The 26,684-nt window shown below is 41.9% G+C and overlaps 1 protein-coding gene across 2 annotated transcripts; it reads left to right on the top strand.

The window, feature by feature from the left end:
• Window positions 1-175: 175 nt before the first annotated feature.
• On the top strand, window positions 176-26,684 carry CLDN11 (claudin 11). 2 transcript variants are annotated; one of them, XM_087872074.1, is made up of 3 exons: window positions 176-305; window positions 11,436-11,600; window positions 25,533-26,684. In XM_087872074.1, the coding sequence occupies exons 1-3, from the start codon at window positions 293-295 to the stop codon at window positions 25,763-25,765; spliced, it is 411 nt and encodes a 136-aa protein (XP_087728200.1). In that variant the 5' UTR covers window positions 176-292; the 3' UTR covers window positions 25,766-26,684. The 2 variants fall into 2 exon arrangements, with proteins under 2 accessions (XP_087728200.1, XP_034294890.1); XM_034438999.3 differs by lacking the exon at window positions 176-305 and adding an exon at window positions 3,495-3,877.

Raw genomic sequence — 26,684 nt, 5'->3', positions numbered from 1 at the left:
TAATGGGTACTGATTGATGGTTCTTCCTGCTCCTATAAGCAAAGGAATTCTACTGGATGAAGTATTGACTCTGCTTTTCCTGTTTGGCAATTTTGCCTTTTCTCTTGAAAAAGATTTTTTTTTAATATTTCAATTCCCCAGAGCCAAGGAAGATGGAAAGAACAGAAAGCAAGAATCCAGTTTTGCTGATATTCTAATCTGTGGCGGGACTGGAATCGGTGTTGAAAGTCCCACAAGGGACTTGATTCTGGAACCAAATTTCTTTGTTATCAAACGAGATCATGGAGCCATCATGAAGGGATCAGGTACAGTAGCTGTTTCATCTTTCTGTAACATAATATGGTTTTCTTTTTGATATGGCAGGAGAAAAATATTGAGAAAACTTTATCTCCATTTGTAAAAGATGTGTAAATGGAAGACAATAAAATTTGGACTCTTTTTTTCTACCTCGTCTTCTCCAGTGTTCAGGTTAAAGTCTGTGAAGGAGGCAGAAGGAATAGAATAGAATAACAGAGTTGGAAGGGACCTTGGAGCAGTGGTGGGTTGCCCCCAGTTTGGACCAGTTCGCAAGAACCGGTAGTAAAACTGGCAGGAGGCACCACCCACCACCCCGGATGTCGTCATTGGTGACCTGCGCATGCGCGCAATTCCGTTGCGAACCAGTAGTAAAGGTAAATAGAACCCACCCCTGCTTTAGAGGTCTTCTAGTCCAACCCTCTGCTTAGTAGGAAACCCTACACTTCAGAAAAATGGTTATCCAACATCTTCTTAAAAACTTCCAGTGCTGGAGCATTCACAACTTCTGGAGGCAAGTTGTTCCACTGATTAATTGTTCTAACTGTCAGGAAACTTCTCCTTAGTTCTAAGTTCCTTCTCTCCTTGATTAGTTTCCATCCATTGCTTCTTGTCCGACCCTCAGGTGCTTTGGAGAATAGCTTGACTCCCTCTTCTTTGTGGCAGCCCCTGAGATATTGGAACACTGCTATCATGTCTCCCCTAGTCCTTCTTTTCATTAAACTAGACATACCCAGTTCCTGCAACCGTTCTTCATATGTTTCAGCCACTGGTGAAATCTAAAATTTGTTACTACCGGTTCTGTGGGCGTGGCTTGGTGGGGGTGGTAATGTGACTGGGTGGGAGTGGCCAATTTTTTTTTTTACTTTTAAAACCATTTTTTACATGTAAAATCGTCAGAGCTTGGATCGTCGGAGCCATTTAAAAGAAAAAAAACTTTTTTTCTTTTAAATGGCTCCGACGATCCCAGCTGAGTTGCCTGATCGGCAGGCAACTCAGCTGGGATCGTCAGAGCTTGGCTCGTCAGAGCTTGGCTCATCAGAGGCATTTAAAAGAAAAAAAGCCTCTGATGATCGCGCGGCTCAGCTGGACATGGGGGCAGGGGCAGGGATTTTTGCTGCCAGTTCTCCGAACTGCCCGCCGCCATCGCTACCTACTCGCCCGAGCCGGTCCAAACCGGGAGCATTTCACCCCTGGTTTCAGCCTCCAGTCCCCTAATCATCTTTGTTGCTCTTCTCTGCACTCTTTCTAGAGTCTCCACATTTCTTTTAACATCGTGGCGACCAAAACTGAATGCAGTATTCCAAGTGTGGCCTTACCAAGGCATTATAAAGTGGTATTAACACTTCACTTGACCTTGATTCTATCCCTCTGTTTATGCAGCCCAGAACTGTGTTGGCTTTTTTGGCAGCTGCTGCATACTGCTGGCTCATATTTAAATGGTTGTCCACTAGGACTCCAAGATCCCTCTCACAGTTACTACTACTGAGCAAGGTACACATAAACTGTACCTGTGCATTTGGTTTTTCTTGCCTAAATATAAAACCTTACTTTTTTCACCACTGAATTTCATTTTGTTAAATAGCGCCCAATGTTCAAGTCTGTCAAGATCCTTCTGTATCTTAAGCCTATTTTCTGGAGTGTTGGCTATTCCTGCCAGTTTGGTGTCATCTGCACAGTTGATGAGTTCCCCATTTATCCCCTTGTCCAAGTCATTGATGAAGATGTTGAAGAGTACTGGGCCTAAAACAGAGCCTTGGGGTACTCCACTGCATACTTCCCTCCATGTAGATTAAAGTTGAGGACAGCCATAGAGGGAAAAAGGGGAAAAATATTGATTCCATAGATCAGCTTTTGTTATCTTTTTATTTTCTAATGGGAGATAGCAGCCCGTCTACGTGAGATGAGTAAAACTGTAAATGCAGGGATGGTTTCATCTGCTCCCCTATCACAAATATCGCTGATTTCCTGATTCCTAATAAAAGGATAATCAATATTGCTAATTTAAGTCCATTCCTTACATATTTGAGTCGACCATTTTCGATCAAATGCAGGACTTGCACCCACAGTGCTCGTCCCAATACAGTCTTTCACATGTTTAATTGTATGTCATTGTGAGTTGCCAAAAAGTCAAAGAAATATGTCAAGCAACCTGCAATGCAACATGGGATGCAACACCTCAAAGTGCCACCAGCAGTCGCTAGAGGCACGTTTTATTCACAAAAGGAAAAATTCTAACTTGAATGCAAAGTGGATTTTATTAAGTTTGGCTTTGCTTTCCACTCTCTGAAGATTTGTTGTTCACCTCTGATGTTAGCAAACAAGTCTTTCCGCTTTTGATTAAAATCTCTCCTGAATATTAAAATAGAATGCACTTTTAATTGTTTATTCCAGAGTTATGAATCAACCTTAAATCTGCTCTTCCCCTCTCCGTAACCTGTAGGATTATTGCAAATGTGTCAGAGATTAATGTCAAACCTGAGATTAATCATTTGCAGGACAATTGCATAAAAGTCAGTTTACTAAAAGACATAATCCTTAGCGCCCATCACTAAAATATATCCCACCTGTAAAATTAGCAATTTTAACGCTGTATGGAGTTGTAGAAGTGAACAAAGTAATGTGTAGAGGTTTAAGGTACATGGCTTGCCACGGCCTTTCCAAATAAGACAAATCAGCCCATCCATGAGCTGTTGTCAGAGATACTCTGGGTGCCTGAAGCTTCTGCCAAGCCAAAAGTATCTGATTCTTCCTTAACATCTCCCCAAATTCACCCAATGCAGAAAAGAGACTGAAAATTCCCACCAATCCTTCTGCTGTACTCCGTCTATTCTAAAAGGTGAAATCTAAGGTCTGTATTTTCTCTACTTGTTTGCTGCATCATTTTTCTCTTTTAGAAAGTGTAAAGGTGTGTTGGCGTGTTATACAACAAGACTCTTCAGAGAATGGACACAGTAACAAGCCAGCCTTTGGTGCTGTCTCTTCTTTTGAAAAAGTTCATTTCCTCTCATTCATGTTTGCCCAAATCTTTCCTTTCTAACTTAGAATCAGGCCTTGTTTAAGCTTGGACCTAAATGTGGATTCTCTTCTCCCATTTGCCTTTCTGTGTTCCCTTTCCCCACTGTGTAATTGCAGGAAGTTTTAAACAAAGGGAAAAGAAGAACAAAACTTGGCACATTTTGAGCCACCTCCCTCTATCTGTATGGGAGCAGACTCCTCCCAGGGGCTGGGCTAACAGATGCCAAGCATCTCCATCCCAGCTGATCTCATTTCAGTGCCTTTCGCTGACCACTTACAGTCAGACCTTCGCCTTGTTGCTCGCCAGTTTTTCTGTGTTCAGCCAAGCTTAGGGGAAGGATGGTTGCCACTTGTCTACATCTTACTGGGTTTGTGGCTAGCTTTGTCGGTTGGATTGGCTTGATTGTGGCCACTTCCACAAATGAGTGGGTTGTGACTTGTGGATACACCATCACCACTTGCCGGAAGATGGATGAGCTGGGGTCCAAGGGACTGTGGGCCGACTGCGTCATGGCAACAGGGCTGTATCACTGCAAGCCACTGGTGGACATCCTCATATTGCCAGGTATGGATTATCCAGCAACTGCCAACTCTGACTCCCAACTCAAGCCAAACCTCACAGCTTCAATGCTGGTTTATTATATTTTTAGATAGGACTTCCTAGGGGAATTTGGGAATGTTTGGTAAGATTGCTGAAAAATTAGAACAGACAAAAAAGAAGTAATATATGGGGAATTCTAGTTATGTCTGTTTAGAATCCTTATAATAACAGCAACAAATTGAGGGTTAATCTTTTATAGAAAGGCTGCATTTGAAATTATATTTGAATAAACAGAGAGAGAGATAAATTTGTGAAGGAATTTATGAAGTGAGGACACCAATAAAACCCTTAATCCCTGCAAGAGAAAAGAATAACCTCCTCCTCCTCCTCCTCCTCCTCCTCCTCCTCCTCCTCCTCTTCTTCTTCTTCTTCTTCTTCTTCTTCTTCTTCTTCTTCTTCTTCTTCTTCTTCTTCTTCTTCTTCTTCTTCTTCTTCTTCTTCTTCTTCTTCTTCTTCTTCTCCTCCTCCTCCTCCTCCTCCTCCTCCTCCTCCTCCTCCTCCTCCTCCTCCTCATTCTTATTCTTATTCTTATTCTTATTCTTATTCTTATTCTTATTCTTATTCTTATTCTTATTCTTATTATGTCCACAATAATATGAAGTCACAGCTGCCAGTTCTTTAGCTCGTTTTGGCCTTCATATAGAATACAGACTAATAGAGTTGGAAGGGACCTTGGAGGTCTTCTAGTCCAACCCCCTGGTTAAGCAAGAGACTGTATACCATTTCAGACAAATGGTTGTCCAGTCTCTTCTTAAAAACCTCCAGTGATGGAGCACCCACAACTTCTGGAGGCAAGATGGTCCATTGATTAATTGTTCTAACTATGAGGAAATTTCTCCTTAGTTCTAGATTGCTTTTCTTCTTGATTAGTTTCCATCCATTGCTTTTTGTTCTCCCTTCGGATACTCTGGAGAATAGGTTGACCCCTTCTTCTTTGTAGTAATCCCTTAGATATTGGAAGACTGCTATCCTGCCACCCCGGTCCTACTTTTCATTAGGATAGACATACCCAATTCCTGCAATTGTGGAATTCTATGCATTGAATTTTTCCCAAGAACCTAGGACATCATAATGTATTGGTGTAGTGTAGATAGATAGATAGATAGATAGATAGATAGATAGATAGATAGATAGATAGACAGACAGACAGACAGACAGACAGACAGACAGACAGACAGATCTGAGCAGTGTGGCCTTTTTCAATTGAGAGATGCAAAATTTATCAATGCTCAGATTTTCTAAGTGCCATCCAAGATTTTTTTAGTATGGTACTCAGTATGCCATGTAACCATCATGGAACCACCATAGCTGCTTTATGCCATAATCTTTTCCGTTTCGATTTTCAGCTCTTGATACTTTCGGATCTTCTCCAATTCTTTGTCTTCTATTCTATTATTCCTGGTGTTGCCACGCCAATTATTATTATTATGCACATGCTCGGATCATAATATCCTAATTTCTGGCAAATGGAAACAGTCAAAAGGGACAAAAATCAATAATTTTTAAAAAATTTACTTTCCACCTGACTTCCAGTCACGGTGAGCGGTTGGCATGGGATCATCTTTTTAAGGCCTATCTCTGATTCTGAAGCCAGGCCTTAATTCCTAGGAATTACCACTGACATTTGTGTCATTCTGGCTATTCCACATCTTGGGGAAGGGAGGTGTCTCTATTTAATCATCAGCAAAATGGGACTCACAGATGCTTTGGCATTTGTCTTAAAATAGGTTGGGCTTAGGGGCTACCTGGTAAATCCTGTTTATAATACTGGGCAGGTCTTTCCTAGCCTGGAGTGAAATCTAATATACCATCTGGTCTGTATCATTGAGCTCTTCCTTATTGGTGGGCTAGCTTCAGTGACTTTGTGTGGGAATGGAGACAATGAAAATATTTTCCACATTGTATGGTGTAAAATACAAAGCTACACAAACAGTAACAGCTGAATTTTGTTATTCCAGCATGGGAAGTTTGTGCTATCAGGGAAGATACGTTTTAGAATCACCATGTCAAAAAAAGGGGTTTTTTTTGTTTTTGGTGGCTCTCTGTGCTATTCTATCATGACTTTACAAGAGACATTTTCTCCAGGAAGGATGTATTTTTCTGATAATAAAGAATCAAACCCAGGGTTAGCATGATAATTGGCATTATTATTAATAAATAGTGTTTCTATATTTATCAATTAGTCATTATCAATCAATATTAAACATTTGTTTAAGATGTTCCTCCTCTTCTCCAGATTTTAAGATCTGTGTGCGTGCACACATCCTTTACAGAGGATATAAAGATTATGACAATAATCTTTATAATCCAGATATAATGCAAACACACAGATACACATACATTTAAGGAAATTGAAAATATTAAATTGAGAGGCCTGATCACATTATGTGCATATGACATAAAACAATGCTTAAAAGATGCAACAAATTAGGACCATGAAATATTTTATGTAGTCACAATCCTATAAGTTTGTTTCCTAAATATGTCTTATATTTTATTTTATAAAATAATATATTTATCACTACTATTATCCCTCAACTGCAGGCCAATGCCTTGACTAATTACTTGAGGCTGGCCAGGAAGTTCATGACTAATGGGAGATTTCAGCCCGTATAATATCATTTTTAAAAGTTTGGTATATTGGTCTGATTTTATTTTATTTTATTGTAACATTATGAGCACCAGTTTGATTGGTAAGAGTTTCAGCACCAATGGAAATAGACTTTTACTGTATATGTTGCTTAATGGACTTATGGAACTCCCTGCTACTGGATAGAAATGACCACCAAGGGCTCCAGGGAAGACAAGTTTGTTAATGACCAGTTTATATGTAACCTCCTAATTCAGAGATACATCTGAATATCACCTGATGAAGGTTGATAGATGCTAGAGAGTTTTCTAGAAGTTCCAACTAACAGCTATTAAATAGGATGGAGGAACAGACAGTCAATCCAGAAAAGTTGATGTTATATTTTGCTTTTCTTAAGTCCGTGACTGACTTAACTAACCAGCATGATTAGTCTGCAACTATCCACAAATTCAAGCATAACATGAAAATTGAAGTAGGGAAATGTCCCTTTCAGGAACTACATTACTCCAATACTTCGAAAAGATCTGGCTGAGATATACATCATATTTTCTGCATACTTTGCAGTAACTTCAATAAATGAAGTTTATTTCCATCCAGCTAAAATTCTAAAAACCCCAGGGAACATTAGCGTAGAACTACTGTAAAATTTATTCAATTTTGTCCCTGTGAATATATTTCCCGGCTGAGATGTTTTAAATGCTAAGTTGACGGCTAATCTTTTGCAGCAGATTTCAAGTAATGGATTTTAAGGTTGGAATACAAATACATTGATTAAAATTTAAAGTCCCCAATAAAGTAGAACTTGCAAGCTGGAATTCTGCTCACTGTTAGCAACATAACATCATGAGCAGCCAGCGTAAACTCAAACTATAGGTTAGTGCTCTCTGGAAGACCCTCTTTAGTACCCGGCTGTTTAACTTACTGCTCAGTTCTCCACCATTTTCATACTTCTTAATTTTCCAGTTTGCTGATACCAGTTTTCTCTAACCTGGAGTTATTCTGATGTGCATGATTGTGAATCTCATTAGCTTCAAACCTCTACGATTAATTATTTATTGCAGCATCCAATCTGAGTCTGTTTTGTCTTCCGAGCTGAAAGTAACAGTAACAGAGTTGAAAGGGACTTTGGAGGTCATCTAGTCCAACCCCCTGCTCACACAGGAGGCCTGTACTAGGGACTCAAACCGCCGACCTTTCTGATCAACAAGCTCAGTGTCTTAGCCAGTGAGCCACCTAGTCAGGCTTTCGGACCTGTGCTAGAGCCCATCTTCAGGGAACTCCTCTCTAGCCTTCTGTAGAGAAGTTCCCTGAGGATGGGCTCCCAGCACGAGTCAAAACCTCTGGTCCAAGTGACCCACCCAGATTGGATCCTGCAAAATTATCCTGGGATGTGTATATTCATGATATGTATATTCAAGAGCCGAGGTGGCGCAGTGGTTAGAGTGCAGTACTGCAGCTACTGCAGCTACTTCAGCTGACTGCTAGTTCAGCAGATCAGCGGCTCAAATCTCACCGGCTCAAGGTTGACTCAGCCTTCCATCCTTCCGAGGTGGGTAAAATGAGGACCCAGATTGTTGGGGGCAATATGCTATTTAGTATACTGTCTTTGGTGTAAGCCGCCCAGAGTCCTTGGAGAGTGGGCGGCATAGAAATACGAATAATAATAAATAAATAAATAAATGATTATTTATTGTTATTTTTCATTCAGGAACTCAAAGAGGTTCATGCATATTCTTTTCCTCCCCTATACCACATTCTTACATCAACCTTGTGGGGTAGGCTAGAGGAAGAGACTGAGACTGGCCCCAAGTCTTCCAATTGTTCTATGGGAAAATCCAAATTTGACCTTAGATCTCCATATTCTAGCTCCAGAACACTTCTCTTGTATTTTAGACACAGATTAACAGAGTTGGAAGGGACCTTGTAGGTCATCTAGTCCAGCCCCCCACCCAAGCAGGAGACTGACCTTATACCATTTCTGACAAATGACAGTCCAATCTCTTCTTGAAAGCCTGCAGTGATGAAGCTCCCACAACTTCCAAAGGCTTCCTCTGTTCCATTGGTTGATGGTTCTCACTGTCAGAAAATTTCTCCTTATTTCCAGGTTGAATCTCTCCTTGGTCAGTTTCCATCCATTGTTCCTTGTCTGGCCTTCATGTGCCTTGGAAAATAGCTTGACCCCGTCCTCTTTGTGGTATTATTTTGTTTAAACCTGATGTCACTAGGATGTTGCAGTCATCAAACTCTCTCATCCCATTCCTAATACTGGAGATGATTTCCTGTTATTTTCTGTAATTGTAATTCTTCCTACCGTTTAGCAGGCAGGCAAACTCTGCTCAGATTCTGCAAGTGACAGGAACATGGTACAGGTAGTCCTTGACTTACAACCATCTGTTTAGTGACTGTTCAAAGTGACAAAACACTGAAAAAAGTGACTTATGTCTGGTTTTCATGCTTTTTCATGCAGTGATTCACTTAACAACGGGGGCAAAAAGGTCATAAAATGGGGAGCAACTCAGTTAACAACTGTTTTGCTTAGCCATGGAAATTTTGGGCTCAACTGCGGTCGTAAGTCAAGGACCACCTGTAGTTAGAAGAAGTCAAAAACACCCCTCCTACAATTTATTATTCTTCGAAATCGATTTGTGAGCTCAAAGGAATCTTAAGCATTCTTGCCTCACTTTTAGCTACATTATTTAGTCTTGGAGATTATTATTTTGAGCTGATTAATTTCATTCTGCTTGTCAGCCTCATTCCAAGAAATAAAGTTTCCATCTCTTGCTTTTAGAAGGTCCCTGGGATGCATAGAGGCTTCCGTACAGAGCATCGTACATATATCTGACTTTGTGGCTGGGGTGGACATTCCTGTTGGGTTTTTAGTTCAACCCCAAATCCTAAAACTCGACAATCGGGAAGAAAATGATAAAAAATAGCTGCTGTCACTTTCTGGAAAGTTTGAAATAAAGTAAACAAGCCTGTACGTTTGCCAACACCACAGCAGTAGGAAAAAACTCCCCTCACCAGTTCAAAATTGTGGACCCTGCTTCCTCTTGTGATGTCATCTGTGCAGCCTTTGGAAGAGAAGGACTGGCCTTTCCTTTCTGGAAAAAGATTTTCCAGCCCTGCTTTAGAGATCCCGCTGACAGGAAGTGCAGATGGACATTCTTTTCTTTTTTTTAACAGTTTATTTATACATTTTCATTTTACATACATAAGCGCTTAGTGAATAGTGTATTGTGTGGATCAGTGGTGGGTTTCAAAAATTTTTACTACTGCTTCTGTGGGCGTGGCTTGGTGGGCGTGGCATGCCATGGCATGGCTTGGTGGACATGGCAGGAGAAGGATACTGTAAAATCTCCATTCCCTCTCCACTCCAGGAGAAGGATACTGTAAAATCTCTATTCCCTCCCCACTCCAGGTGAAGGACACTGTAAAATCTCCATTCCCTTCCCACTCCAGGAGAAGGATACTGTAAAATCTCCATTCCCTCCCCACTCCAGGGGAAGGATACTGTAAAATATCCATTGCCTCCTGATAAGCTGGGACTTGGGAGGCAGAGAATAGATGAGGATGTGGCCAGTCAGAATTTTTATTACTGGTTCTCCAAACTACTCAAAATTTCCACTACCGGTTCTCCAGAACTGGTCAGAACCTGCTGAAACCCACCTCTGGTCCAGATCATTTTGCTTATATACAGTGGTGACATTCAGCCGGTTCATACCGGTTCAGGCGAACCGGTAGTGGAGATCGTCCACCCGCCTGCCTGGGCGTCCTATTTAGCCACGCTTTTGAGGCTGGGTGCATGCGTGGAAGGTGCACGTGCAAGCAAAGCACATGCATGGAAGGCCGGGTGCATGCACAGAAGGCGCAAGCACGCACAAGTTTGTGCAGGTGCTCATGTGGTGAACTGGTGGTAAGAATATGTGAAACCCACCGCTGCTTATATAATAGCACTTTTCCCACTCCTAATTTCTACCTCTATTATCCAACCATTTGTAAAACAAATCCCCAGAGTATGTTCGAAAATACTCTGTATCTTCTTTTTCTTTTATCTTTAATATCAATCTGTCCATTTCTGCACAATCTAATTTTTTAAAAAATGACACCTTCTTCTGTAGGTGTTTCCTCATTTTTTCAGTATTGTGCAAATACAATTCTTGCTGCTGTCAATACGTAATAATATATATAGTATTAGTAGGTGTGGCCTACTGATGAAAGCAAATGAGCTAGAAATGGATCTATTTGGGTCCCCCACCTAGCAGTTAGAGCTTGCTAGTTGTTAGAAAGGAAAAAAGCCCAGAACCGAGTAGATGAGATTCTACTGAGCTGGAGCTACAAAAAAACCTTGGCTACGTAGGGAAAACCTGGCTAGAAGAAAAACACACATAAACCCTACGAAGAAGTAAGAAGATAGATAGATAGATAGATAGATAGATAGATAGATAGATAGATAGGGGGGAGGGGGGAGGGAGGGGGGGAGAGAGAGGGAGGGAGACTAGTATAGATCTATTTCAAGCTCTTATCAGCTAGCCATACCCTTACTCGGATTTGGGCTGCCTGCATATTAGGCAGTTGTATTAACCTCTGAGCCACAAGTTCTCCTCCCTTCATCAGCTTGAGCCAGGGGAGAGATTAAGTCTTTTTCTATCGAGGTTGCTTTTGCACATGTCCACCACATATGATAATATGTGCCCGGTTTCTGCTTACATTTCCAACATCCGGCGGACAAGTTCTTAAATATCTTTGCTAATCTTGCCGATGGTAACAATGCCACCTATAGCAGATGGACATTCTCAGTCATGCAAATCGATTGGTCCCTCTGGGAAAGGAGCTTGTTTAGTTGCCATTCTGTAGGACAGCCCTGTTATTTAAAGCAGAAACGCGCCATTGAACATTGTAGGTTCGCAAATACTGAAGTCTTTCTTCCCACAGGGTACGTCCAGGCATGTCGGGCCCTGATGATTGCTGCCACAGTTTTGGGACTCCCAGCTGTTTTCCTCCTGGTGACTGTTTTGCCTTGCATTCGGATGGGCCATGAACCTGGAGTGGCCAAGTATCGGCGTTCTCAACTGGGAGGAATCCTTTTAATCCTCTTGGGTAAGGCTCCCCATGTCTCAATTCATTTCCTCAGGTACTAATCAAACTCTAACCTAGCATGTTTTCCAGTGAGAGATCCACAAAGCTGTACTTGACCCCAGAATCATAGTTATCATCACACTAACCTAGGACAGAGCCAGCCTCCCAGTGAAGGCTGCATTCAAACCAGGGGTGAAATGCTCCCAGTTTGGACTGGATTACCCGATCCAGTAGCGATGGCGGGCGGTTCAGAGAACCGGTAGCAAAAATCCCTGTGCCCCTGCCCCCCCATGCCCAGCTGAGTAGCACGATCATCAGAGGCTTTTTTTTTTACTTTTAAAAGCATTTTTTCTACAAAGGCCGAAGAGATTGCAGAAAAAAATGCTTTTAAAAGCCTCTGACGATCCCAGCTGAGTTGCCTGATTGTCAGAGGCTTTTAAAAGCATTTTTTTCTGCAACCTCTTTGGCCAAAGAGGTTGTAGAAAAAATGCTTTTAAAAGTAAAAAAAAAAAAAAGTTGGCCACGCCTACCCAGTCACATTACCCCACCCCACCCCCACCAAGCCACGCCCACAGAACCAGTAGTAACAAATTTTACATTTCACCACTGATTCAAACATGTTAAGTGTTTTTTTATCAGGGCAACCTGGTCTACCCAATTATGGGATGGACTGCTCCGGTTTTCCTTTCAGCCCCAATCCAGGAGCCTTCATAGGCAGTCGCTTTCGCAACAAACTATTTTTGTGTTGAATTTATGTTTTACTGACGAAGAAATAAAGGGAGACCAGTATAGATCTATTTCAAGCTATTTATCTCATCAGCTAGCCATACCCTTTTGGGGATTTGGTAAAACATAAATGTAACATTCAAACATGTTAAATTAACCTGTAGTACAGTGGACTAAAGCACTGTTATTAACAATGGCTAAAGCACTATTATTAACAACTGCTGCTTGCAATTACTGCAAGTTCAAATCTCACCAGGCTCAAGGTTGACTTAGCCTTCCATCCTTTCTAAGGTAGGTTAAATGAGGACCCAGTTTGTGGGGGCAATAAACTGACTTTGTATAAATATACAAAAGTATGAAGGCTATTGCTTAACGCATGGTAAGCCGCCCTGAGTCTCCGGAGAAGGGCGGCATATAAATTAAAGCAAAAAAAAAAAAAACCAACAACCTATTGTGAACATCTATATCTATACAATATATTGAATCATATGTTATCCCAATGGGTCTAATCTGCCTAACTCACTCTAAACCTCAACAAATCTAATCAATGTTAACACGAATGGAGCTTAAGAAGTTGTGTAAATGTATCTGCTAAGTCCTTCCCTGAGCTGGTTAGACAAAGAGAACAGAATAACAAAGTTGGAAAGAACCTTGGAGGTCTTCTAGTCCAACTTCCTGCTCAGGCAGGAAACCCTATACCAGTGATGGCTAACCTCTTTGCTGTTGCGTGCCAAAAGTGGGGGGAGCGCAAGGGAGGTCGCGCATGTGTGTGCCCACACCCATAATTCAAGGCTCCCCGCCGTGCCCCAACCCCCTGCGCATGCAAGCGCGACCGCCCTGTGCTCACCCAGCTTTTGCCACGCGACAGCAAAAAGGTTACCAGTGGGTCCGGTATGCCTGTTTTTCACCCTCCCCAGGCTCCAGAGGCTTTCTTGGAGCCTGGGGAGGGCGAAAACAGCCTCCCCCATGCTCCCGAGGCCCTCCGGCGGCTGGAAACAGCCAGTTTTCCGACTTCTGGTGGGCCCGGAAGACCTGAAAATCAGCTGGCTGGCACGCGCTGGAACTGAGCTAGGGCAACGCTCACATGCCCACAGATATGGCTCCACGTGCCACCTGTGGCACACGTGCCATAGGTTCGCCATCACGGCCCTATACCATTTCAGACAAAATGGTTAAGCGTGATGCAAGAGTCAATCCATTTTATGCTGCATGATTTTTTGGAATACAGGTAGACCTTGATTTACAGTAGCAACAGCAACAGCACTTAGACTTATATACCACTTCATAGTGCTTTACTGCTGTCTCTAAAAGGTTTACAGAATCAGCATATTGCCCTCAACAATCTGGGTCCTCTTTTTACCAACCTCAGAAGGATGGAAGGCTGAGTCAACCTTGAGCTGGTCAGAATCGAACTGCTGGCAGATGGCAAAATTAGCCTGCAATACTGCATTCTAACCACTGCTGCCACGCAGCATTCGTTTAATGATCATTCAAAGTTACAATGATGCTGAAAATAGTGACCACTTATGACCATTTTTTAGACCTACAACTGTTGCAGCATCCCCATGGTCTGGAAGCTCCAAGCTCCCCATGGAGCATCACATGATCAAAATTCAGACACTTGGCAACTGGCTCATACTTATGACAGCTGCAGGCTTATAAATATGACAAACAAAGTCAGTGGGGAAGCCAGATTCACTTAACAACCATGTTACTAATTTCCCCACTGCAGTGATTCACTTAACAACTGTTAAGAAAGGTTGCAAAAGGGGGCAAAACTTACTTGACAACTCTTTCATTTAGCAACAGAAATGTTGGGCTCAGTTCTGGTTGTAAATTGAGGACTACCTATACTGGAAAAATGACCAAAGTTGACAGAACAGTTGAGGATCACCACGACGGGGAAGCTTGTAGCGGGGTTGGCTAATTCACACCATTGCCAAATTGAAAGCAGCTACCAAATTGAGAGGGGTTGTCATTTTTCAGGGACCCAAAGATGTCAACTGCATTTTGTTAGCAGCAAATTCTGAAGACGATTGTCCCTATATGTCCTCCTCCCCCTACGACTGAGCTGCTCTGCTTATGATGGTCTGGAGCAATTCTCATAGAATGTATTTTCTTCTGATCAGTATGGAAGACCCAGTCAGTATCACCCTGACAACAATGGCCAATACAATCATCGTTACCACCTGTGTATTTTTGTGCCTTGCCATCTCACAACAAGAGGCCTTGGTGTCTTTCTTCACCAGTTTGTTTAGCTGAGGAGGAGGAGGAGGAGGATGGGATGGCCAAGAAGAGAGTGGCCTCTTTGTGCTGCCTTGCCCTGAAGTGGACTCTCTCCTTCTGGCAGCCAGCACTGACATCATGCTTTATTATAATGGGTGCCCAGTTTCCACCATATTGGAGAAGACGTGTCCAGCTGCAGTAGAGACTTCCAGGTTCTCTGCAATTTGCAAGATGTAGACCCAGATCCAACTGTTTCAATAGGTTAAAACAACCAAAGATCTAGAGAGATGGACAGCAAGGATGAGGAAGTTATAGACTTTCAGATGTAGCCAAGATTGCAACTCCCACAGTTCCTAACCATTGGTTACACTGATTGGGACTACTAGAAATTGTAGTTGAGCAGCTTATCTTGGATAGCTACACAAAACTGAAGCCAGATAATGCCTGAGTGCTACTAATCAGCTTTCTAGACTACCCTGGAAAGTTTAACAAGCATCCTAGAAAAAAGGGCATTTCTGTATAATATTATTCCGATGAAATTACACAGATGAGGAGATGCAGACACGAGTAGCTGAGCTTGCTTCAAAGGAACTTTTGACTCTGGAGGGCCGCACCTTTCTTAGCTCTCATCTAGTGCATTAGCTATTTGGTCAGGCATTTGGGAAGGAGCTGCAGACTCAGCATATCTGGAGGAAGCCACCTTAGAGAAGATTGCTTTAGAGACCATCCATGCAGGGGCAGGTTTCAAAACCCGTCGCTACTGGTTTGCTCATGGATGCACGTGTGCTGTCGCGCTCGCTCAACACTTTTGCGCATGCGCAGAAGCATCCGGGCAGGTGGGCGGAGCATCCTGCCATCATCGCTACTGGTTTGCCCGATCTAGGGCGAACCGATAGCAACCTACCACTGCATCCACAACTCCTCTTACTTGTAATTCCTATCTCCTTATATCTGAATGTGAGATTCTGCTCCGCTTCTTATAGATCTGGTGGCTGCAGATTTATAGCACTTTTCTTCTTTTTCTTCCTTCTCCTTCTCCTTCTCCTCCTTCTCCTTCTCCTTCTCCTTCTCCTTCTCCTTCTCCTTCTTCTTCTCCTCCACCTCCACCTCTACCCTCACTTCCACCTCCACCACCACTTTGTCTGTCAAAGTTCAATATTAATTCCTCTGATCTCTATCAAGATCAATAGGAATTGAAACCCAATACATTTGGACAGCATGGAACATAGTTTTCTGAGCAACAACACCCAACAACTGTTAAGCGCTTGCAGGAAAAAAGTGTACTCAGAACGTCCAATTGATTTAATGTCAGATGTTCACCAAAAAATCAAAAGCCAAGGGCCTTTTCAAACTCTTGCCAAGCATTATGAAATGCCTTCTGTGACCTTATCTGTTCAGTAAATTCAACATTAAATTTAGCACTTTGGCCTAATACACACATCACGCTAAGCCATTGTAATAGTTTCCAGTTGGCTTAGCATGATATATAATTCTAATCATTATGATTACTATATGCAAAGTAGACCATTATGGCTTGTTCAATTAAAAAAAAATAATTATTTAATTCAATTTTTTAAAAAAGGACATCCGGACTTAATACCATGTATGAATGCAAAAATCAAATGAGGTTGGAATTGAGTTGCAATTTTAAAAATTTGTCTAGCATATCTTTGAATGCACAATTGTCTTTAGTAAAGAAACTATGTTTGGAAATGGAAAGATCCTTAATAATGGAGGAATGGTGACTTTGGCAGCTTATCCACAACTGTTCACAACAGTGTTTTGAGGCTGGCAGAAATGAGAAGGGTAACAATTTGGCTTCAACCTTAAAACCATTCTTTAGTTATGTCGCTCATAGATTATGTGACACGGTCCTTTTGATTAATTTCAGAATTTTTCACAAACATTTTTTTATTAAAAAAAATATGACTTGTCTTCTCTAGACTTGTCTTTTATTTGCTAATGCTTAAATAAACTATCTTCCCTTGGAATCAGCTAGCATAAAGGTTGCCCTTCGAAGTTACATAGCAACACAAATACGTGTTGTCCAGTGTATAGACTCTGGATGGGGTGTGGGATAGAAAATTATTTGTCCATGAAGAGAGTAAGAGAAGCCCTAAGGCACCAGAATGGGAAAATTTTAAAAAAGGGAGAATGAGTGTTCATTGGCTGGTATTTCCCATGCTCTGTTATTGGCCTGTACAAGCTGCACAATGATTGGCTGAAGATGTTCTTGGCAAGCTTCAAACTAAGAGCCATAATAATTGTGCCATGCTGCTGACTGGCAGATAAAAGAGAGCGGAGGAATTGTAGCTTGGTTTAAAACAATCTGCTAGTGGGAAGGATATTTATTTATTTATTAGATTTTTATCTTGACTTTATCACTATATAAGTAAGTCAAGGCAGTGAACATACATCATACTCCTTCCTCCTATTTTCCCCACAACAGCAATCCTGTGAGGTATGCTGGGCTGAGAGAGAATAACAGGCGCAAAGTTACCCAGCCTGTTGCTTTTGTTTCCTAAGGCAGGACTAGAACTCACAGTCTCCTAATTTCTAGGCCTTAACAGTACATCAAATTGGCTCTCAACATCCTCCATATTTCCTGTTTGCATTTTCCCACTATTCTGAAGCCTCAATGGCAATGGTGAAATTTAAATTTTTTTAGTACCGGTTCTGTGGACGTGGCTTGGTGGGTGTGGTGTGGCTTGGTGGGCGTGGCAGGGGAAGAATACTGCAAAATCTCCATTCTCACCCCACTCTAGGGGAAGGATACTGCAAAATCCCCATTCACACTACACTCTGGGGCCAGCCAGAGGTGGTATTTGCCGGTTCTCTGAACTACTCAAAATTTCCACTCCCGGTTCTCCAGAACCTGTCAGAACCTGCTGGATTTCACCCCTGCTCCACGGGTGCTCTCTTTTCCCATTTTGGGGGAAAAGCCCTTGGGAAGTTCCCTTATAGTATCTTTTTAAAAATATTTTAATCAGAATATGGGAAGCCAGAGAGACTATAAACTGCTGAAGAATTTATTGTTCAGTGGGAGCTTGGACGTTTGCATCTGTCTCTTGGCTACTTGCAATGAAATCAGTTCAGGAATATATTTTAACTATGAGAACTTCACCAAAACGTTTTGTTTCTTTAAAAGAAATGTCAAAATGACATCTTTTTTTTCATCAAATAGAATAAGGAATGGACTGAAATGGATTAAGATGGCAAGTCCTTGAGTTAGCATTAAATATAATAAAATGGTACAAGAACAGTGGTACGTTTACAATAAAACAATGCCCAGGGAGAGGCAAAGTTAGTCATCTCTTCCTCAATACCAGCATCCATAAATCAGAGGAGTGATCCTGAAAACAACAGAATGGACTGAGTGGTTTCTCCCAGTCTTGCTTCTCCAGGTAGATGAATCTTGGGCTCCCTTTGATTGCAATCTTTCATCTTGGCACCTGTTTATTCCCTGGAGATTTCCATATTATAATTTTCTAAGTTCCAGTTCAAAACATTTAGCTCAACTCTTGCTACCAGTCCCAGGCCATCCGTTCTGCCAACATAGAGTCTCTCTGCCACCTCTCTTCCTAAGTAGGCATTGTTCTCTAACTTCCAGTTCAAGACATTTAGCTCAACTCTTACTACCAATCTACAGCAAAAGGCACAGACTGAAGGGAAAGGGGCCTCTCCTGATGCACTTCGCAATCTCTTTGTAAGAGCACCAAACTCATGTCCCCAAAACAGCCTGGCTGACGGGCCACATGCAGAGCAGTGAGACATCTTTTAACAGATTAACAGAGTTAGAAGCAGTGGTGGGTTTCAAAATTTTTTTACTACCGGTTCTGTGGGTGTAGCTTTGTGGGCGTGGCAGAGGAAAGATATTGCAAAATCCTCATTTCCTCCTGATCAGCTGGGACTTGGGAGGCAGAGAATAGATGGGGGCGGGGCCAGTCATAATTTTTGCTACCAGTTCTCTGAACTACTCAAAATTTCCGCTACCGGTTCTCCAGAACTGGTCAGAACCTGCTGAAACTCAGTTCTGGTTGGAAGGACCTTGCAGGTCATCTAGTCCAACCCCCCCAAGCAGGAGACCCTGCACCATTTCTGACAGATGGCAGTCCAATCTCTTCTTGAAAGCTTCCAGTGATGAAGCTCCCACAATTTCTGAAGGCAAGCTTATTCCATTGGTTGATTGCTCTCTCTGTCAGAAAATTTCTCCTTATTTCCAGGTTGAATTTCTCCTTGTTCAGTTTCCATCCATTATTCCTTGTCTGGCCTTCAGGTGCTTTGGAAAATAACTTGGCCCCCATCCTCTCTGTGGCAGCCCCTCAAATATTGGAACACTGCTATCATGTCTCCCCTGGTCCTTCTCTTCACTAGACTAGCCATGCCCAGTTCCTGCAACCGTTCATTGTATGTTTTAGCCCCCAGTCCCCTAATCATCTTGATTGCTCTTCTCTGCACATGGGATGAAGCAGGACAGATCTCCTGGGGAAACTCACCTGAGCGACATCCTGCACTCCTGTACTGCATTGAGGCTATTTTGGGAACATAGGTTTAATGCACTTCCACAGAAGAGCATTAGACCTGTATTAAAACAAACAGATCCATTGAGCTGGATACATTTTCAGAAATAACCTGCAAGAGAGTTCAGTAGCAGCAGGGCAACCAGGAATGTGGCTAAAATTTCTGTCCCAGACATACATTTCTAGCTACCAAGCCTGTCTGACATTAAAGGTAGTGATTGGTTATTGTTTTTGGTGCCACAATAATACAGGTAGCCCTTGGCTGACAACCGTTCATTTAATGATTGTTCAAAGTTACAACGGCACTGAAAAAAGTGACCTATGACCGTTTTTCACAGTTACGACCTTTGCAGCATCTCCACGATCATGTGATCAAAATTTGGATGCTTGGCAATTGGTTCGTATTTATGACCATTGCAGTGTCCCAAGGTCATGTGATCCCTTTTCGCGACCTTCTGAGAAGCAAAGTCAATGGGGAAGCCAGATTCATTTAACAACCAGGTGACTAATTTATCAATTGCAGTGATTCGCTTAATGACTGTGGCAAGAAAGGTGGTAAAATGGGGCAAAAATCACTTAACAAATGTCTCACTTAACAGCAGAAATGTTGGGCTCAATTATGGCCATATGTTGAGGACCAGCTGTACTGGGCAGGAGGGACAACGCACCAAGTTGCTACACTTTGGGGTTGGGGGGGTTGGACTAGATGACCTACAAGGTCCCTTCCAACTCTGTTAATCTGTAATCTGCAACAATCAATGGAACAAAAGTTGCCTTTGGAAGTTGTGGGAGCTTCATCGCTGGAAGCTTTCAAGAAGAGACTGGACTGCCATCTGTCAGAAATGGCGTAGAGTCTCCTGCTTGGCTGGGGGGTTGGACTAGATGACCTACAAGCTCCCTTCCAACTCTGTTATTCTGTATTTCTGTATTTTATTATACTACCTTTAAAAAATGTAAGGGAAGCCCTATAGACCAGCCTTGTCATTGTGACAAAATAGAGATTGTTCATTGGGGCAGCCCAGTGTATTTCAAGTCACCGTGAACCATGAGATAAGTTGCATATAAATATAAATAAAATAAATCATTCTTTTCTGGCAACTCAAAGTCTGTAAGAAGGCAAATTAGCCCAGTTGTAAGGAAGAGCCCTTTGTTGGCAGTTAATTAGTTAATGCATTCTTCTGGAAGCAAACCTTTGAAGCCAGAAGAGTGAGAGTTGAGCCATTCATATGAATTCATTTGAAAGAACAATCATACTCTGGTTCCATCCAGCTTCTCTGGGCTGGTATTTCCTAGCTGTGCTTGTCTGTTCAAAATGTATTGGCCAGATAGCGCCAGAAACATCTGGATGTGCGTGATATGGGGTCATCTGGGGTAAAATGGCAGCATGATCAGATGATCAAGGCTGTCTCCTTTTTTATGCGCACGTGATGCCTGTGAGACATGTTAAAAAGGCAGAGATTTAGCTGCCAATCGTTCTTGTCATTTTGATGCTTTTGACTCTCTGCTGATGTCCTGGTCTGTCTGTCAATCAAGGCTTACCTCATGTGCTGGTGGGACTCTTTCAGGGGTGAAATCCAGCAGGTTCTGACAGGTTCTGGAGAACCAGTAGCGGAAATTTTGAGTAGTTTTTAGAACCGGCAAATACCACCCCTGGCTGGCCCCACAGTGGGGAGGGAATGGGGATTTTGCAGTATCCTTCCCCTGGAGTGGAGTGGGGATGGAGATTTTGCAGTATCCTTCCCCTGCCATGCCCACCAAGCCACGCCCACAGAACTGGTAATAAAAAAATTTGGATTTCATCACTGGACTCTTTCCAAAAAACATTAAGAGACCCACTCATATTTATACAGCTCAGAAAGGCAGGAGAAATTAATGCAAAGGTAACACATGATGTAAGCATCATAGTCATAGGTAAAGGATCTCAAGTTACTATAGATAATGGAACTCAGGAACACCTTCCTATGCCTGTTTTCCTTCAGAAATCAAAAACAAGGAATAAAGCAATAAAGTAATAAGACAACAGAAAGAAAACATCAATACATGCAGAGGAAGGGGCAGTTTGAGAATGTGCAACTCAATAGGACTGATCTAATAAAGTAAAAACTTTGGCCTTGTATCTCTAAATGGCAATTTGATTTAATTGATTCCACCTATCTAAGTACGGCTTTAGATACAGTGAGAATTGCTAGGTTAAGAGTTGGTTTCCACAAGCTTTTATTTAAGTTTTAAGCTACTGTTAACCCTAGTTTTGAAAACTACTCTTTAAAAAATAATCTATGAGTATTGTGCTATTCCCGTGTACTGTTCGTCTAAGAAAAAAACCACTTCTCAGTGCTTTTTCCTTTTATATACTGGATGAAGAGGGTTATCTTTATTTGGATACAGTCCAGCAGTATCTATAGCCATGATGGTGAACCTATGGCACATGTGCCACAGGTGGCACGCAGCGATCTCTCTATGGGCACATGAGCCGTCCCCCCAGTTCAGCTCCTGCCGGGCAATTGGTCATTGGGTCTCCACCGTGCATGCGTGGGGGGATGGGGCACGTGCGTGGGGGCTGCAGGGGCATGCGTGGCGAGTGGGGGGCGTTTGTGTGGGGTGGGGTGCATGAGGGAGCCACGTGTGCGTTGCATTTTGGGGGTTCAGGTGCCCGCACGCACATTCACCCGTGGCCGCACTTTGGGCACTCAGTCCGGAAAAGGTAAGCCATCACTGATCTATAGGGTGTGTGTATGTGTATGTGTATGTGTATGTGTATGTGTATGTGTATGTGTATGTGTATGTGTATGTGCATGTGTAAGTGTAAGTGTAAGTGTAAGTGTATGTATATGTGTGTGACCAATGGCAATTATAGCTCTGTGAAACTTGTTTTTCAGAATTCCTGTGATCTTGTCCATATCTACAAAAAATGCAGGGCCTCAATTGTGTTGTCACAGCCACAAGTTTGACTTTTTGACACTCTCCTCCCCTGGATGTTTCATGAGCATCTGCAGGTGTCCTCTGCTTTTCTCAAAAGGATAGTTTGACCCTTCCCTGAACAGATGCCTCCGGTTCAGCCTTTGCTAAAATCTTTGCAAATGGATGTAGTTAGAACCACAAATCTCAGTTGTAAGTCTGAAATGTTAGCAGGATGAGAAAGAAACACCCTTGGCTGGTGGAAGGGAGGGGGAAAGGCAATGCAAGTTTGCAAAGTGAAACAAGGACAAAGCAAGGACAGAGGGGAAGATGCCGACTGGAACAGTTCGAGATGGAGAATGGAGAAAGAGATACACAGAGATAAAAAGAGGAGAGTGTATGGCCTCATTGTAAAACTGCTGTAGGAGTTGTAGGAAAGTAGATTCATTCATGTTAGGAATTAGGAGGAATCAGGAGATCCTCAGGAGGTCTCACTGTCTACCAGGATATTAGATGCCTAGTGAAGCAGTTTCTTCCCACTTGTCTTAGAGGTCTTCAAACAGTGACTTGAAGCCAATAGAATAGAATATTTGTAGCTCAGGGTTGCACTGAGCAGCCCTTGGTGCTCTCTGAGCTTGGTTGTTTTCTTGCAGATGTTTCATTAACCAATGAGATGACATCTTCAGTGCCAAGTTGGGTATTGAAATGTCTGCAAGAAAACGGCCAAGCTCAGAGAGCACCAAGAACTCCAGACCTCTCTGGAACACGTTAGTGGATCCTATACCAAGCAAGGGGCTGGATTAGATGATACCTGAAATCCCGTATTGTTTTATGATGATACGATTTTCTGGCAGGGACATTTCTTGGTTCCAGACACTGTTTTAAAATGCCTGCCCCTAGATATGACAAAGAGAGTTGAAAATGCAGAGATTTCAATTTCTGGGATCAAGTCCTAATCTTCCCACTCTGCTCTTCTCTGAAGCTACCTAAATCACTCTGGAATTAATGGAATCCCCAAACAAACACACCCTCCCCATAACATTTCATAGGCTGCTCAAAACCCCTTTTTGTGACAGGGTTGCTCAACACAGTTACAATGTCCATCAGGGACATGGGTTAGACGTTTGATACCCTGGTTCTAGATGGAAACAACTTGAACTCCATACAGTCATCTGTCCTACTCTTTTCTCTTTTTAACAGCTGCAGTTTTGCTTGTTGCATCCTTGTCCTAGAGCAGTGATGGCTAACCTTTTTGCCATTGCGTGCCAGAAGCAGGAGGAGCGTGGGGGGGGGTCATGCCCACACGTGCCCACACCCATAATTCAGTGTGCCCTACCCCCCCACGCATGCGCGTGTGACACCCCTGCGCTCCCCCTGCTTTTGGCACGCAATGGCACGGTGGGCCCAGTAGGCCCATTTTTCACCTTCCCCAGGCTCTAGATGCTTTCTTGGAGCCTGGGGAGGGCAAAAACGGCCTTCCCCATCCCCCTGGAGGCTGGAAATGGCCCGTTTGCCGACTTCCAGTGGGACTGGAAGGCCCATTTTTCACCCTCCCCAGGCTCCAGAGCCTTTCTAGGCGCCTGGGGAGGGCGAAAACAGCCTTCCCCACCCCCCCAGAGACTGGAAATAGCCTGATAGAGCTGAGCTAGGGCAACGCTGATCCCTGTTTTCTATTTTTTATTTATTTTCCTATATTTGCCTTCCTCTTGTAACTTTTAATGCTTTTAATGCTGCCTTATTATTTTTTGCTGTGTGGTCTCTGGGACACCGTAGGTTCTACTAGCGTTCTGTTATTCTTGGGTTCTCAAAGAATTTAAATGATTGAATCCAGTGTGGCTCTCCTCTGCAGGCAATAAAATAATTGGCCAGTTCAGTAGTTCTTAAATGTCAAGTTTTTGTTTTTTTTCATGTAAGTCAAAATTGGGATTCACCTTTTGATAGTTCCATAGTGTTGAATTCTTATGGCATAAATGTAAAATAGAATACTTTGGCTCTTTAAAAATCCCTGAACACAGTGGTATGGGGGCCAAAAAGAGCCGGACCCACTGTGTGATCAATGCCACACTTCTGTTTTATGGGCATGCAATGTGTCACACTCACATTAAAAGAACCCTGTGAGGTTTTGTGTATCTCATTTCAATGCTCCCTTCTCAGGTGTGCTTTCTAATGCCTTGCTGAAATCTGATGTCCAATTTCCACCTTCCTCCCCCAAAAAGGTTTCTATTATTTTGTCTTTTTCTCAGGATGATTGAAAATTTCTTTTGAATTTCTCTTAGTGGAACATTTAAACTAACTTGTCTCTTAGAAGGAGGAAAAGATCCTACAGCAATCCTGTGTCCTGAAGCTTTTTTGGATGCCCACATTTTCATCTATATCTATATCATCTATATCTATATCTATATCTATATCTATATCTATATCTATTTCTATCTCTCTCTCTCTCTCTCTCTCTCTCAAATTACCATGGAAATTTTATTCTTAATGATTTCTATTAGGATTTAATGGACACATGGAAAGCCAAAGATACTTTACATAGTTGAAGAGATGATTGTAAAATAAAAGACAGATTGCACAATGAAATATTTCCTTCAAAGTAATCACTGATTTTAATGAGCATGCTTAGAATTTTTATTTTATTTCAATATCTAGTTAATTACTCAGGGATCTGGTTCTTGCAAAGCCAAATTATGGAGGGGGGAACTTATTATTGCCTTTTTATAAAATTTTTATTTTCCATTTTTCCAATGTACATAACAATAAGCATTTTTTAACAGTACTGTGTCATGTGTCTCTTACAGTTATCTACATTTATTTCTATACATTTTTGTTTCTCTGTTCTAACCACTTATACCACTTATCCCAAACCTCGTGAAATTCTGTTTCTTCTTTGCCTTTTATTTCTAATGTGAGCTTGTACATCTCGCACATTTTAATATCTTATGAATAATCCTCTCATTGGCTGGTATTATCGCCTTTTCTTATACCAAAAACACACACAAGAATGAAAAGCATAATGAAAACAGTAGCAGAGAGATGGAAAAAATAACTTACGATAGAATCCTCAATAAAAATAGAAAGGAGTCTATTTCAGGTTCACCAAAGGGAAATATTTCTTCACACAATATATAATGCATTAATTTTGTTTACTACTTCAGACCTCTAGGCTTTGGTGTAGTTGAAGAGTGAAGATCGAAGAGTTAGCAATCCCATATTCCGCTTAGCCATGTTTTTGGCTATTTTCAAAAAAGCATCACTCTAAGGTGTCCTAAGTTTCTTTTTGCACCTTGGACCAATGAATGAAAGACAACTGTTAAGCGCTTGAGCAATTAAGAAATAGTACTTAATGTATCTGCTTTTTATAGAGAATTCATTCAGAAAAATCAATCAAAGGGCTTACACGACAACACGTTCTAATAAATACAGTGGATATGACTGGGCAATATTCTGGCCTTTAATTTTATCTTAAATATAGGTGCACATTTCAGATGCTTGTTAAATCTAGGATTTGTAAATTGCTGTGGAATTCTAGACTCTGTGATGGGCTACAGTGATTATTTCCCCCCCCCCACCCCAAATGTTTCCCCAGCTCTGTGTGCCATTGTGGCTACCATTTGGTTCCCTGTGAGTGCTCACCGTGAAACCATGATTATGAGCTTTGGATATTCCCTCTACACCGGCTGGATTGGATCGGCTCTTTGCCTCTTCGGTGGATGCATCATTGTTTGTTGTTCAGGAGATGCTCAAACATTTGGAGAGAACCGCTTCTACTATGCTTCTGGATCGAGCTCTCCCACCCACGCGAAGAGTGCCCACGTATAAGAGCTCCTGAAACTTCCCAAGCCTTGGAGAAACTTTTTTTTTTGGCACAAGTGGAAGGGTTTACATTCAATTTTTGGTCCTCCATCTACTTCCACCTTCCATCTTCTAAGCTGCATCGGTTGTAGAAGATAGAAAGAAACAACCTGGTGTTTGTAATGTGTAAACACCCCATTTCTCCAGAATAGAAATAGCAAAATAAAGATCAAGCTAGGTGCAGACACAGTCTTCTTTGGTCAGGGTTTTTTCATTCATAATTCTGTCGAAATATTAAGCCTCTTTTTCTTTTTCCCTCCTTCCCTCCCTCCTACTAGGAACAGGATTAACAAATATGTATCTGAATTGCCTGAAACTGATTCCGCAGAATGAGTTACCCCTTCCTTTTATCTCACTCAAGGCCATCTTATCTGGCAGTGCTTACCAAGATAGGCGAAAGACTTCCCTGTGTTACAACAATGTTTTCTTTCCCCAAAGATTAAGGGATATGTCTTTGTTTTCTCAGTCTGAAAACAGAACAAGCACTATAAGGAAGATGACCATTTCAGTAACAGTGGTGTTTTTTGTTTTTTTTTGTCTACATACATCAGTATGAAGGAAATTAAAGAGACCCATATCTAATTGCAAGATAAATAACAAAAGAAAAATTGTATATATCACCTTATATGTACTGTATATGCAATGGGACCGATCCTGCGTGTATTTTCTTCAGTCTCCTTTCTGCCAACTTGTATTTTTTTTTTTACTTTTGTTTCGCTTAATTTGTATTCTGACACAAACGATTGAACTATTATCTAAATTTTTGTACTGTAATCAGATGCCAGTTCAAGTCATGTCCTATGAATACTGATGATAACGATGTCTTCTGTTCTGAAGTGAAATACTGTACAATATACTGAAATAAATGTTGAAATTAACGAGTTTA

The sequence above is a fragment of the Pantherophis guttatus genome, chromosome 6 (assembly GCF_059756535.1).
Source record: "Pantherophis guttatus breed Tessera chromosome 6, ASM5975653v1, whole genome shotgun sequence".
NCBI lineage: Eukaryota > Metazoa > Chordata > Lepidosauria > Squamata > Colubridae > Pantherophis > Pantherophis guttatus.
This window is presented reverse-complemented; position numbering and strand designations above follow the sequence as displayed.

Bases quoted from the DNA above. Each gene is read 5' to 3' on its own strand.
- CLDN11 (XM_034438999.3), top strand. From the start codon at position 3,652: ATGGTTGCCACTTGTCTACATCTTACTGGGTTTGTGGCTAGCTTTGTC. The intron at 3,878-11,435 runs GTATGGATTATC...TTCTTCCCACAG, and splicing joins GGACATCCTCATATTGCCAG to GGTACGTCCAGGCATGTCGG. The intron at 11,601-25,532 runs GTAAGGCTCCCC...ATGTTTCCCCAG, and splicing joins AATCCTTTTAATCCTCTTGG to CTCTGTGTGCCATTGTGGCT.